Raw genomic sequence first — 14,414 nt, 5'->3', positions numbered from 1 at the left:
GTGTATAAAAATGTGACACTGATATAACCCTTCAAGAAATTTCAGGTGACTGAGGGTGTGCAGCGGCCGCGGAGTGATACACAGGGGACGCCATAATTAATGTGAATTATGGTTTGTGCTAATGGTGAAGCTTAATTCGGCGTCATCGAGGCCATAATTGAGTGGCTCGGCCTGAATTTGTAATTGGAACCTTCATTAATGCCCCCCGCTGAAGAATAGGGAAAGAAAATTTACGGAAACTCCATATTAGGGTGGCGAGAATGGAAAAAAGAATGATGTGGCGTCATCGCATCTCGCTCAGGGAAGCACGCCATTTACTGTCCAGTTGGATTCTATTAGGTAGGCGTTAGGGTGTGTTCCACCTTGAATATAATAGTTGTGATCCAGCAGGAGAATGGTGAGTGCTCAGGTTAAACTTTTCTGGTAAAATCTTTGAATAATATGCATGTATTAGTAGTCAGATGTGGACCCAATGAACCATTTGTAAGTCACAAACTATAGCCCTTGTGGCTTAGCGCTTCTTTTTGATTATAATAATAATATAAGTCACAAACCCAATATACAGTCCACTATATTATAATATACCAGAGTTCCTGGTATTAATTTTTTTATATGTTCAAATAATCGTAGTCCCGACTTAATGTTTACCTGGAGAGAGTTCCGGGGGTCAACGCCCCCGCGGCCCGGTCTGTGACCAGGCCTCCTGGTGGATCAGAGCCTGATCAACCAGGCTGTTGCTGCTGGCTGCACGCAAACCAACGTACGAGCCACAGCCCGGCTGATCAGGAACTGACTTTAGGTGCTTGTCCAGTGCCAGCTTGAAGACTGCCAGGGATCTGTTGGTAATCCCCCTTATGTGTGCTGGGAGGCAGTTGAACAGTCTCGGGCCCCTGACACTTATTGTATGGTCTCTTAACGTGCTAGTGACACCCCTGCTTTTCATTGGGGGGATGGTGCATCGTCTGCCAAGTCTTTTGCTTTCGTAGTGAGTGATTTTCGTGTGCAAGTTCGGTACTAGTCCCTCTAGGATTTTCCAGGTGTATATAATCATGTATCTCTCCCTCCTGCGTTCCAGGGAATACAGGTTTAGGAACCTCAAGCGCTCCCAATAATTGAGGTGTTTTATCTCCGTTATGCGCGCCGTGAAAGTTCTCTGTACATTTTCTAGGTCGGCAATTTCACCTGCCTTGAAAGGTGCTGTTAGTGTGCAGCAATATTCCAGCCTAGATAGAACAAGTGACCTGAAGAGTGTCATCATGGGCTTGGCCTCCCTAGTTTTGAAGGTTCTCATTATCCATCCTGTCATTTTTCTAGCAGATGCGATTGATACAATGTTATGGTCCTTGAAGGTGAGATCCTCCGACATGATCACTCCCAGGTCTTTGACGTTGGTGTTTCGCTCTATTTTGTGGCCAGAGTTTGTTTTGTACTCTGATGAAGATTTAATTTCCTCATGTTTACCATATCTGAGTAATTGAGATTTTTCATCGTTGAACTTCATATTGTTTTCTGCAGCCCACTGAAAGATTTGGTTGATGTCCGCCGGGAGCTTTGCAGTGTCTGCAATGGAAGACACTGTCATGCAGATTCGGGTGTAATCTGCAAAGGAAGACACGGTGCTGTGGCTGACATCCTTGTCTATGTCGGATATGAGGATGAGGAACAAGATGGGAGCGAGTACTGTGCCTTGTGGAACAGAGCTTTTCACCGTAGCTGCCTCGGACTTTACTCTGTTGACGACTACTCTCTGTGTTCTGTTAGTGAGGAAATTATAGATCCATCGACCGACTTTTCCTGTTATTCCTTTAGCACGCATTTTGTGCGCTATTACGCCATGGTCACACTTGTCGAAGGCTTTTGCAAAGTCTGTATATATTACATCTGCATTCTTTTTGTCTTCTAGTGCATTTAGGACCTTGTCGTAGTGATCCAATAGTTGAGACAGACAGGAGCGGCCTGTTCTAAACCCATGTTGCCCTGGGTTGTGTAACTGATGGGTTTCTAGATGGGTGGTGATCTTGCTTCTTAGGACGCTTTCAAAGATTTTTATGATATGGGATGTTAGTGCTATTGGTCTGTAATTCTTTGCTGTTGCTTTACTGCCCCCTTTGTGGAGTGGGGCTATGTCTGTTGTTTTTAGTAACTGTGGGACGACCCCAGTGTCCATGCTCCCTCTCCATAGGATGGAAAAGGCTCGTGATAGGGGGCTTCTTGCAGTTCTTGATGAACACAGAGTTCCATGAGTCTGGCCCTGGGGCAGAGTGCATGGGCATGTCATTTATCGCCTGTTCGAAGTCATTTGGCGTCAGGATAACATCGGATAGGCTTGTGTTAATCAAATTTTGTGGCTCTCATAAAAAATTCATTTTGATCTTCGACTCTCAGTCTGGTTAGCGGCTTGCTAAAAACTGAGTCATATTGGGACTTTAGTAGCTCACTCATTTCCTTGCTGTCATCTGTGTAGGACCCATCTTGTTTAAGTAGGGACCCAATACTGGACGTTGTTCTCTATTTTGATTTGGCATAGGAGAAGAAATACTTTGGGTTTCTTTCGATTTCATTTATGGCTTTTAGTTCTTCCCGCGATTCCTGACTCCTAAAGGATTCTTTTAGCTTAAGTTCGATGCTTGCTATTTCTCTGACCAGTGTCTCCCTACGCATTTCAGATATATTGACCTCTTTTAGCCCCTGTTATTCTTTTCCGTCGCCTGTAAAGGGAGCGCCTGTCTCTTTCTGTTTTACATCTACTCCTCCTTTTGCTTAGAGGAATAAGCCTTGTGCATACATCGAGTGCCACCGAGTTAATCTGTTCTAGGCATAAGTTGGGGTCTGTGTTGCTTAGTATATCTTCCCAGCTTATATCGGTTAGGACTTGGTTTACTTGGTCCCACTTATGTTTTTGTTATTGAAGTTGAATTTGGTGAATGCTCCCTCGTGACTAATCTCATTATGTCGGTCTGGGGCTCCGCGCATACATGACTGAACCTCAATTATGTTGTGATCTGAGTATATTGTTTTTGATATGGTGACATTTCTTATCAGATCATCATTGTTAGTGAAGATGAGGTCTAGTGTATTCTCCAGTCTAGTAGGCTCTATTATTTGCTGGTTTAAATTGAATTTTGTGCAGAGATTTAAAAGCTCGCGTGAGTGTGAGTTTTCATCAGAGCTGCCGCCTGGTGTTATTAGTGAAGAAGTATTGTGCAGCCTAGTACGAGTCAGTGAAGAAGTAAACCATACCCCCGGCCGGGATTGAACCCGCGGTCATAGTGTCTCAAAACTCCAGCCCGTCGCGTTAGCCACTAGACCAGCTAGCCACAATAAGATTCATCCAACTAGGTATATTTCTACACCATAGGAAAGTTAGCACAGGCACCTCTGTGACCACAAATGCAAGTTTTTACAGACGAATCCCGGCCGGGGGTATGGTTTATTTGCAATCGTGTCATTACGATTTCTTGAGTCAGTGAAGAAGTATTGTGCAGCCTAGTACTTCAAAAGTCCTATCTAGCTCTGAGGTACAACCAACCTTGGCGAGTTGAATAAATTGTTGCTTAGTTGTATCCGCCTCCATAACCGCCCCTTCCCCGTACATTATGTTGAGTGGAATAATTCAGGAATGTACCTGTGAACTTCATACCCGTAATTTCCCATAGTAAACTCATGGAAACCAAAATCAGGAATGGCCTATGTAAAATTGAACAGAGGGACCCTCCACATGGCAGTTATTCCACGAACCTTTACTGTGTGACCCTTGTAGGTTTAGCGTTTCTTTCTGATTATAATAGCTGTATAGCCCTTGTGGCTTAGCGCTTCTTTTTGATAATAATAATAATAATAATAATAATAATCTGATTATAATAATCCATGAACTTTTTCTTATTTATGATTCACCATGGATGAAAATGTGAAGCTGGTTCAATAAGGCGCTGAGAAGTTTAAAAATAAAAGCCTTGAGAGTGAGTTACTGGAAGGTAAAAACAGCATGCTGGCAGGTAATATTGGCGCCTCCAGTAATTGATTCTGCTCGATGTTAAGTGTAATGTTAATTCTTTACCAGAGTTAATGTCATGGGAACTAAACTTTTTAAAACTAGTCTTGCCGAGCCTGAATCTAGATCAGCCAGTACAAGTAAAATCATTAAATTATTGTTAACTGTCTTAACCATACTTTTTACAGGAAGACACAATCATGGAGTGGAAATTTGGATTATTTTACTGGAGTGTACCTTGTGATCAGATATGCTTGAGTTATGTAGAGGATGACTTTTCCATTTGTCCAAAATGACGACATTTTCAGACTTTATGCAAAATACATAATTTTTAACCTTTCAACAAATTCGAATAAATGGGAAATAGAAAGTAATCGTCGATGATGTTATAATTACTACTACTCAGGTCATGACCAACAAGTGTAAAATTTCAACAGTATTGTCTATGTTTCCCCAGAGCTTAGTGTGCGTGTGTTAACTCACCTATTTGTGGTTGTGGGGGGTCGATTCATAGCTCCTGGCCTCGCTTCTTCGATAGTGTGTGTGTGTGTGTGTGTGTGTGTGTGTGTGTGTGTGTGTGTGTGTGTGTGTGTGTGTGTGTGTGTGTGTGTGTGTGTGTGTGTGTGTGTCTTTGCAAGTTTTATAGATAATACGTGTGGAAATTTTTTCATAATTTTCCTAAATTTAGAGTGTAAGAATTTAAATAATGTAATATTGTTTAAAATGTACTTGTTGATGTGACTCCGAAAATAAAAACAGGAGGTTAGGTAAGGTTCGTCAGGAAACAGGACAAATGTTTCCTGACGCGGGTCTTAGTCAGATGATGACCCGCCTTTGGAGCTTTTGGTCACTTGACCGAGGCCTTCCGCTGGCTTACCGGTCCACCCCTTTAAAAATATGGTCATTTATAACCATTGTTATTATTATAAAAACAGGAATTGCAAAATGAACCTGCACACCGACTGGGAAGTTGCTGTCGAGAAATATGGCGTAGCATAATTAATAGTGGTGTGTAATAGAGAAAAACTGGATTAATAACGTCCAACAAGTGTACCGACGTGAGTGAAAGACTATGAAATATGTGAACGTCGTGTGCATCTGTAATTGTACATTTTTTGTATTAGTACATCGGCCGTCTCCCACCAAGGCAGGGTGGCCCGAAAAAGAATTTTTTTTATCATTCACTCCATCACTGTCTCGTCAGAGGCGCGCTTACACTACAGTTATAAAGCTGCAACATCAACGCCCCACCTTCAGAGTGTCGGCGCTGTACTTCCCATCTCCAGGATTCTAAGTCCGTCCTGCCGGTTTCCCTGAATCCCTTCATAAATGTTACCCTGCTCACACTCCAACAGCACCTCAAGTCCTAAAAACCATTTGTCTCCACTCATCAGTTACGCTCACGCATGCTTGCTGGAAATCCAAGCCCCTCGTACACAAAACCTCCTTTACCCCCCCCTCCAACTTTTCCTAGGCAGACCACCTACCCCGCCACAATCACCAGAGCTACAACTGCAGTCACCAGCACCACAACAGCCATAATCACCAGCACTTCAACTATAATCACCAGCACCACAACAGCAACAATCACTAGAACTACAACCACAATCACCAGCATCACAACAACCCCAATCACAAGTACTAACCAGGGGCGGAGCGTCCATGACAGTAGAGGTAACAGTGGGAGTGGTGGTGACGCAGGAGGGTTGAGCACAGCTACTGGAGGTGCCAGGAGCTGGAGCCGTGGGCGGCGGCAGGGCAGCCATGGGCGTGCTGGTGCTTGGGGTGGTGGGCGTGGGCGTGGTGGTGGTAGTGGGCGTAGGTTTAATAGACATCTGGGCTAGTTCTGCAGTCGTCCGAGTGACGTAGTCATAGGCCTCGTTGCGCTGCTGGCTTGTTACCTGTGACCTGTGTAATTAAAGGTGTTTAGAGGCCTAATTATCTGTGACCTACCTAATTGGAGGTTATTGGAGATCTAAACTTAAGATCTAATGTAAATTTATATATGGAAGAAATCACAAACGCATGACTATAAATATGTAAAAATATCACAGTGAAAATAGGAAATAAAACCAGAGCGATTTCTTGTGCTAACACATCTTCAGAAGGATGATATATGTTTATATACACCACAAGTGTGGACTAGCGGACCAGTGGAACAGTGGACCTTTTTTTTTTTTTTTTTTACATAAAGGCTTTTATCCTACTCTTATGTGCCTGAAGATTTTGAGAGAAAATGAGGGTGAAAGTGAGGGTGAGTGGCGAGAGTGAGGAGTATAAGCGTCAGGATGAAAGTGAGTACAAGGTAAGGGTGAGAATGTGTATAAGGGTCGAGGTGAGGTTGAGGTTACCTTCTAACACGTTGCTGATGTTTCATAATATTCCTACGCTTCCTGGAGAGTCCACATAGCTCACAAGGACAGCTCTGGTAGGGGCAGTCATTCTTGTGGGCTCTCTTCTCCTTCATCACCCCGTGGTTCCTGCACATGTCACACTTCTGTAGGTGTCAACACCACAGAGTTAAACGTTATCAGTACTAGAATTATCAATGGTGTGGTGTATGCGCAGTTAGTGAGGCACATCATGGGTGTTAATATTAAATATATTAAACTAAAACTTGAATATATTTTCGCATGTATAGTTTTGCAGTCTTCACATTATGTCCTTGTATTGATATTATAATCATACGGGAGCACTAAACCCGTAGGGATTATACAGAGCCTGTGGGATGGGGGGAATAGAAGGTATTCAGACTCAGTTCAAGGAACTGAAGAGCAGATCTAATTCCCTAGATCAAGAGCCCCACACCAGCGCCAAGGAACCTCCCTTGAGAGGCTTTTGTTGATAAAGCCAGAGTAAATCAGATACTTAGTGTTCCTGTTTTCCTCCAAAGTCTTCGTTTATAACTTGAAAATGTCTTACCTGATAGCCTTTAAATGTCCAAAACTGGCTAATTACGAATAGAGCAAGTTTCTTGGAGCCATTAGAATGAGAATGTTAGTAATGTGAGTAGGTGACAATTTTTTTTTTTCATTTTAAATGGTGATTTTTTTTACGTTAAATTGGTCAAGTCTGCTCTTCTGACCTGCTTCATTGTAATGGCTTGCTGCGTCTTATGCAGAGGCAGGTTACCTGTAAGTTTAAACCGTGTGGATGTAGAGCTGCTCTGCTATTTGATCATTCTAGCCTAATAACAATTCCTGTCATCTTGCTAATGCACTATCCCACCATTCTAGCCTACTAACCGTCCCCTACCATCTTGTTTATACACTATTCCATCATTCTAGCCTAATAACCATCCCCTATCTTCTATCCTCTGGTACCTCATTTTTGTCACCTAGCTAGTACCTACCTGCTGTTTACTGGAGAGTCTTATTCCTGCACCTTCAGCGCCGTCACCGGAAGCCTCATAGACCACCACCTCCCCACCAGCAGCACTACCACCAGCAGCAGCGAGGGGCAGCAGAGCACCAGCAGTAGCAGGGCCCTCAGCAGCGTCCTCTCTCCTCCTGCTGTCCTTGAGGTGCCGCCAGAGGCGCTGCTGGTGCCGCATGATGAGGCGGCTCAGCCTCGTCAATTTACACAGCAGACACTCACAGTTCTCGAACTCACACTTGTGGTTGGTCTTACGGGAGTGTCTGGCGTGGTTCTTGCAGTAGGTGCAGTGCTGACGCCGCTTGCTGCTACTACTACTGACGCTGCTGCCGACATCGTAACCACCGCCATATTCTGTTGACAACAAGACCAGCAAAAATGTTAAGTGTTTACACCAGGTTCGTTAGGTTCAGAATGATTTTTGCGAAATTATTGCATGCACAAATTTTCGCTTGCCTTATTCGGCAAGAGGAGCATTGCTATTTCATCCAAAATTGCAAGTTTTACCTATTCGGCACTACGCGCACACACGCACGCACACACACACACACACACACACACACACACACACACACACACACACACACACACACACACACACACACACACACACACACACACACACACACACAAGCAAATGTAGTCCCAATTTTTAAAAAAGGAGACAGACATGAAGCACTAAACTACAGACCAGTGTCACTGACATGTATAGTATGCAAAGTCGTGGAGAAGATTATCAGGAGAAGAGTGGTGGAACACCTAGAAAGGAATTATCTCATCAACAGCAGCCAACATGGTTTCAGGGACGGGAAATCCTGTGTTCATTCTACTTGAGTTCTATGACAGGGTGACAGCAGTAAGACAAGAGAGAGAGGGGTGGGTAGATTGCATTTTCTTGGACTGTAAGAAGGCGTTTGACACAGTTCCACACAAGAGATTAGTGCAAAAACTGGAGGACCAAGCAGGGATAACAGGGAAGGCACTACAATGGATCAAGGAATACTTGTCAGGAAGACAGCAGCGAGTCATGGTACGTGGCGTGGTGTCAGAGTGGGCGCCTGTGACCAGCGGGGTCCCACAGGGGTCAGTCCTAGGACCAGTGCTGTTTCTGGTATCTGTGAACGACATGACTGAAGGAATAGACTCTGAAATGTCCATGTTTGCAGGTGACGTGAAGTTGATGAGAAGAATTCATTCGGTCGAAGACCAGGCAGAACTACAAAGGGATCTGGACAGGCTGCAGACCTGGTCCAGCAATTGGCTCCTGGAGTTCAACCCCACCAAGTGCAAAGTCATGAAGGTTGGGGAAGGGCAAAGAAGACCACAGACGGAGTACAGTCTAGGGGGCCAGAGAGTACAAATCTCACTCAAGGAAAAAGATCTTGGGGTGAGTATAACACCAAGCACATCTCCTGAGGCACACATCAACCAAATAACTGCTGCAGCATATGGGCGCCTAGCAAACCTCAGAACAGCATTCCGACATCTTAATAAGGAATCGTTCAGGACCGTGTACACCGTGTACGTTAGGCCCATATTGGAGTATGCAGCACCAGTTTGGAACCCACACGTAGCCAAGCACGTAAAGAAACTAGAGAAAGTGCAAAGGTTTTATAATGGACTTGTTTGATATGTGCTGCAAGTGGGTAGTAAATGATAAACTCCTTCGGAGGCTTCTTTGTTTATTGTTAAGTAGTGGTGGGTTACACAGGCTTGTGTGTTTGTGCCCATGGCCCGGGCAGGGCCATTCCACGAGAGAGAGCTAGGGAGGCCTTGTGTCCTGCTGCTAGGCCGCTGTGTGAGTGAGAGTGAGGCAAGTCTGGGCATACTGAAGTGGGAAGGCCTATAGGTGGCAGCACAAGCATGGCGCGAAATATGAACTAAGCTGGCAGACAGCTTGGGCTGTCTGTGCAGACAGTACAGGCTGTCTACATACGCTCGGCCACCTACCGCGCGTCGTCCCGACGCGACAATACTGGTAGTAAAAGAAACTCGGTCTCTCTCTCCTAGGAACAGGGCACAGAACACAAAATAAAAACATGTATATACATATGGACATGGAAAAAAACTTCCTACAGGGAGGGAAGAAAAAACATGTGGGTGTGCTAAACATAGTGCTTTAATTGGATAGGAGTGAGTACACAACGGGCAGTGTGAGGGAGTGACCGCAAGCCAGTCCGTGGCCTCCCACTGACCTGGGTGAGCCTACAGAGGGCAGCACCTAAATGCCGCGAAATATGAACTAGTCAGAGCAGACGGATAGGCCGTGTGTTCTGACAGTACAGGCTGTCTACAGTTTGCAACAAGACTAGTCCCAGAGCTAAGAGGTATGTCCTACGAGGAGAGGTTAAGGGGAATCGACCTGACGACACTGGAGGACAGGAGAGATGGGGGGACATGATAACGACATACAAAATACTGAGAGGAATTGACAAGGTGGACAAAGACAGGATGTTCCAGAGATGGGACACAACAACAAGGGGACACAGTTGAAAGTTGAAGACACAGATGACTCACACGGATGTTAGGAAGTATTTCTTCAGCCACAGAGTAGTCAGGAGGTGGAATAGTTTGGGAAGCGATATAGTGGAGGCAGGATCCATACATAGCTTTAAGCAGAGGTATGATAAAGCTCACAGTTCAGGGAGAATGACCTAGTAGCGACCAGTGAAGAGGCGGGGCCAGGAGCTCGGACTCGACCCCTGCAGCCTCAACTAGGTGAGTACGCACTCCCTATAGAAGCAAAGACGAAGAATCACAGGGCAGCTAAAAGAGGCCAAATATCTGTAACACGAAGGGAGGCACTGGTCAGAGAAATAGCAAATATTGAATTTAAGCTAAATGAATCTTACAGGAGACAAGAAACGCAGGAAGGACTAAAAGCCATAAATAGTGTCCCGTAGCTCGATCACTAGCACTCTGCTCACACTGAGGTCCGGAGTTCGAATCCCCGGTACAGCTGGATAATATTAGGACGTTTCCATAAGACGTCTGCTGTCCAAGTTCACCCATCAGTATAAAATGGGTACCTCGGTGTCAGTCGACTGGTGTGGGTCGCATCCTGGGACAAAATTGACCTAATTTTCCCGAAATGCTGCTTTCTATACAGTATGTCATTGATGTCAGCTAGGCCTTTGTCCTTGTACAGGTACTTGTAGAAATAAAGATATATTAAATTGAAAGAAGCTCAAAATATCTCTTTTTTCTTATGCCAATTCTAAGTCGAGAACAACATCCATATTGGGCCCCTACTTAGACGAGATGAGTCTTACACAGAGACTGAATTTGATAGATTCAAACTTATCTGATATTATTCTAACACCACATGACATCGAAAAGGCGATAAATGACATGCCCATGCACTCTGGCTCACGCCCAGACTCTTGGAACTCCGTGTTCATCAAGAGCTGCAAGAAGCTCTGCACTCTGGCTCACGCCCAGACTCTTGGAACTCCGTGTTCATCAAGAGCTGCAAGAAGCTCTTATCACGTGTTTTTAGCATTCTATTGAGAGGGAGTATGGACACGGGTCATCCCACAGCTGCTAAAAAATAACAGACATAGCCCCACTCCACAAAGCGGGCAGTAAAGCAATAGCTGAGAACTACAGACCGATAGCGCTAACATCCCACATAATAAAACTCTTTGAAAGGGTTCTAAGAATCAAGATCACCACTCATCTAGATACCCATCAGTTATACAACCCAGGGTAACATGGGTTCAGAGCAGGTCGCTTCTGCCTGTCCTAACTACTGGACTACTATGACAAGATCCTGGATGCCCTAGAAGACAGACAAAACGCAGATGTAGTATACACAGATTTTTGCGAAAGCCTTCGACAAGTGTGACCATGGTGTAATAGCGCGCAAAATGTGTGATAAAGGAATAACAGGAAAAGTTAGTAGATGGATCTATAATTTCCTAACAAATAGAACACAGAGTAGTAGTAAACAGTAAAGTCTGAGCCGGCTACTGTGAAAAGTTCTGTTCCACAAGGCGCAGTACTCGCCCCCATCTTGTTCTTCATCCTCATTTCTGACATAGAGATGTAAACCACAGCACCGTGTCTTCCTTTGCAGATGACACCCGAATTTGCATGACAGTGTACTCCATTGAAGACACTGCAGGACTCCAGGTGGACATCAACCAAATCTTTAAATGGGCCACAGACAATATGAAATTCAATGAAGAGAAATTTCGGTTACTCCAGTATGGAAAACGTGGGGAAATTAGAACTATATTGGAGGATAAAAAAAATCCAAACACACAAAAGAGTGAAAAACTAATGTAAAGGACCTGGGAGTGATAATGTCAGAGGATCTCACTTTCAAAGACCACGACATTGTATTTACCACATCTGTTAGAAAAATGACAGGATGGATAACAAGAACCTTCAAAACTAGGGATGCCAAGACCATGATGACACCCTTCAGATCACTTGTTCAATCTAGGCTGGAATATTGCTGCACACAAACAGCATCTTTCAAGGCAGGTGAAATTGCTGACTTAGAAAATGTACAGAGAACCTTCACGGCACACATAAGGACGATAAAACACTTAAATTACTGGGAACGGTTGAAGTTTCTCGACTTAAATCTTTATTTCTACAAGTACATGTACAAGGTATACAAACCTAGCTGACATCAATGACATACTACTGTACAGAAAGCCACTTGTTATGCAGAGCATTTCAGGCAGATTAGGTCAGTTTTGTCCTAGGATGCGATCCACACCAGTTAACTAACACCCAGGTACCCATTTTACTGATGGGAAACAGACAACCATTGTAAGGAAACATGCCCAGTGTTTCTACCCTCAACGGGAATCGAACCCGGATCTTACTGTGTGAAGCGAGAGCTTTAGCCACCAGACCACGGGACAGATTGTTTCAAGTTTCGACAACTCTGTTTGGAAACCAGTACTTACCTACATCCTTTTTATATCTAAATCTATCTAATTTAAAATTAATATGTCTAGGAAATCATAACTTACCTGGGAAAATAAGAGGCAGGTTCCTAGACAGGATTTAATTAATGATCCGAGTAGGGTATTGTATTAATAAGCTAAATCAGGTTGCCATTCACGGTAGAACACCTATATTCTAAACAAAAAGTGTTTGCCACAATAAAAAGTCACATTAGTTTCATCTTGCCCTTGTACCTAACATTTTTTTCGGTAAACCCACACTATTACTGGTTTACCACTGTCCTGTTAATACTGGTTCTTATTCCTTTTAAAACCCGCCTTGAAAGCGCCAGAGGAAAGGTACATGTTTTACTAATCATAACGAGCAATGTAATTTTTTAGAGTCAAATCTTTGAAGAGAGATATATAAAAATGATACTTATATCATGCGGTTCTGACGATACATGAGCTTTCAAGTTAATGGTGTTATGTTAGCTAAAATAAAAATATTAAAAAAGTCTAAGTGAAATCCTGCCATCTGGACGACATCGTGAGAGGTAATAGGAGCAATCCTGTTCTTTGTCTCGGTGGCCCGGTGGCCTGGTGGCTAAAGCTCCCGCTTCACACACGGAGGGCCCGGGTTCGATTTCCGGCGGGTGGAAACATTCCGACACGTTTCCTTACACCTGTTGTCCTGTTCACCTAGCAGCAAATAGGTACCTGGGTGTTAGTCGACTGGTGTGGGTCGCATCCTGGGGGACAAGATTAAGGACCCCAATGGAAATAAGTTAGACAGTCCTCGATGACGCACTGACTTTCTTGGGTTATCCTGGGTGGCTAACCCTCCGGGGTTAAAAATCCGAACGAAATCTTATCTTATCTCTTATCTTATCTGTCTCAGTGTTAGAGGCAACGATGTTGGCAGACGTAGGAGCGAAAACCTTATTAGCATGTAGATGTCAATAGAGAAAATTAGGATGGAGGGAGACCTGTGATATGTAGCATTTTGCCGAGGTGAGGAGTTGGAAATGAATGGTTGTCCAGGGCAATTGGTGTCAACTGCTAGCTGGACAAACAGTGTAAGGAAAATGCAGCAACATTCATAAATAGCTGGGACCTCTTCTATGGCAGAAATGACATGTATGCCAGGGATAGGGTTCACTTTTCTAGGTCTGGGGTGGGGGCACTGGCCAATGCAGTGGAAGGAGCTGTTAGGGCTTTAAACTAGAAATAGTGGTATGGGTTTTTGTGGGAAAGCAATGAAGTCTCACCGTAGTGATATTGTGAGTTTTAAGGAAACCAGTTATAGGCAGAATAAGATAGAGTTAGTGGTGGAAATTGGAAAGCCAGTGATATTGAGTGACAAGGACAGTAATAAGGATAGTGTAAGAACAGAAATGAACAGGAAAGGAGGGTCTTAAATTTTTTATACGAATAGTCGTAGTGCTAGAAATAAGATGAACGAGTTGGAATTCGTTGCAAGTGCTGGTAACACTGACGTATTTGCCATTACTGAGACGTGGTTTAATATGCAAAATTGGGATATGCCTGATAAATGTCACATTTAAAGTTTTAAATTGTTCCACATAGAATCATCGGAAATAGAGGTGGACTGGCACTGTATGTCCGAGATCACTTGAACTGCTGCATAAAAATTGTTATAAAGTCTGAAATAGCACATATAGAGTCTAAGTATAATTTTCAGAGGCATGAAAAATTAAATTTAGGCATGATATACCATCGCCCAAACTCGGATAGGGACCAGGGGAGACTATTTGGGGAGGATGGTTAAGGCCACAAAGCACGATAACGTAATAATTCTAGATTTGAACATAGGTCTGGTTGGAATTCCTTGACTGGGAATTTAGAGTCGAACGACTTAGAGGTAGTTCAGGATTGTTTTTAAAGCAGTTTGTTACAGAACCTGCAAGGGTTCCTCTGTAGTTTCTAAATTACAGAGGAACTTGGCGCAAGCGACCACAAATCAATTACTTTTAGCATTGAATGAACGTATGACAGTAGGGATAATTCAGTAACGGTCCCAGATTTTCGCTTAGCAGATTACAATGGGCTTGGAGAACACCTATCTTCTGTGGACTGGGGTAACGAAGACAGCTATCAATATGACAGTTTTTTAAACACTA

General features: G+C 43.8%; 1 protein-coding gene across 3 annotated transcripts in view; it reads right to left on the bottom strand.

The window, feature by feature from the left end:
• LOC128694316 (uncharacterized) overlaps window positions 1-14,414 on the bottom strand; it is a 228,479-nt gene that overhangs the window by 17,434 nt on the left and 196,631 nt on the right. For all 3 annotated transcript variants that reach the window (XR_011393118.1, XM_070093662.1, XM_070093663.1), the window contains exons 2-4: window positions 7,344-7,720; window positions 6,343-6,488; window positions 5,638-5,899 (exon numbers count right to left, since the gene is read on the bottom strand). Coding sequence is in view for 2 of the 3 variants with exons in the window: in XM_070093662.1 (XP_069949763.1) it covers window positions 5,638-5,899; window positions 6,343-6,488; window positions 7,344-7,720 (785 nt within the window). In the remaining variant the exon portion in view is untranslated. The remainder of the gene's footprint in view (window positions 1-5,637; window positions 5,900-6,342; window positions 6,489-7,343; window positions 7,721-14,414) is intronic.

The sequence above is a fragment of the Cherax quadricarinatus genome, chromosome 43 (assembly GCF_038502225.1).
Source record: "Cherax quadricarinatus isolate ZL_2023a chromosome 43, ASM3850222v1, whole genome shotgun sequence".
Taxonomy (NCBI): domain Eukaryota; kingdom Metazoa; phylum Arthropoda; class Malacostraca; order Decapoda; family Parastacidae; genus Cherax; species Cherax quadricarinatus.
This window is presented reverse-complemented; position numbering and strand designations above follow the sequence as displayed.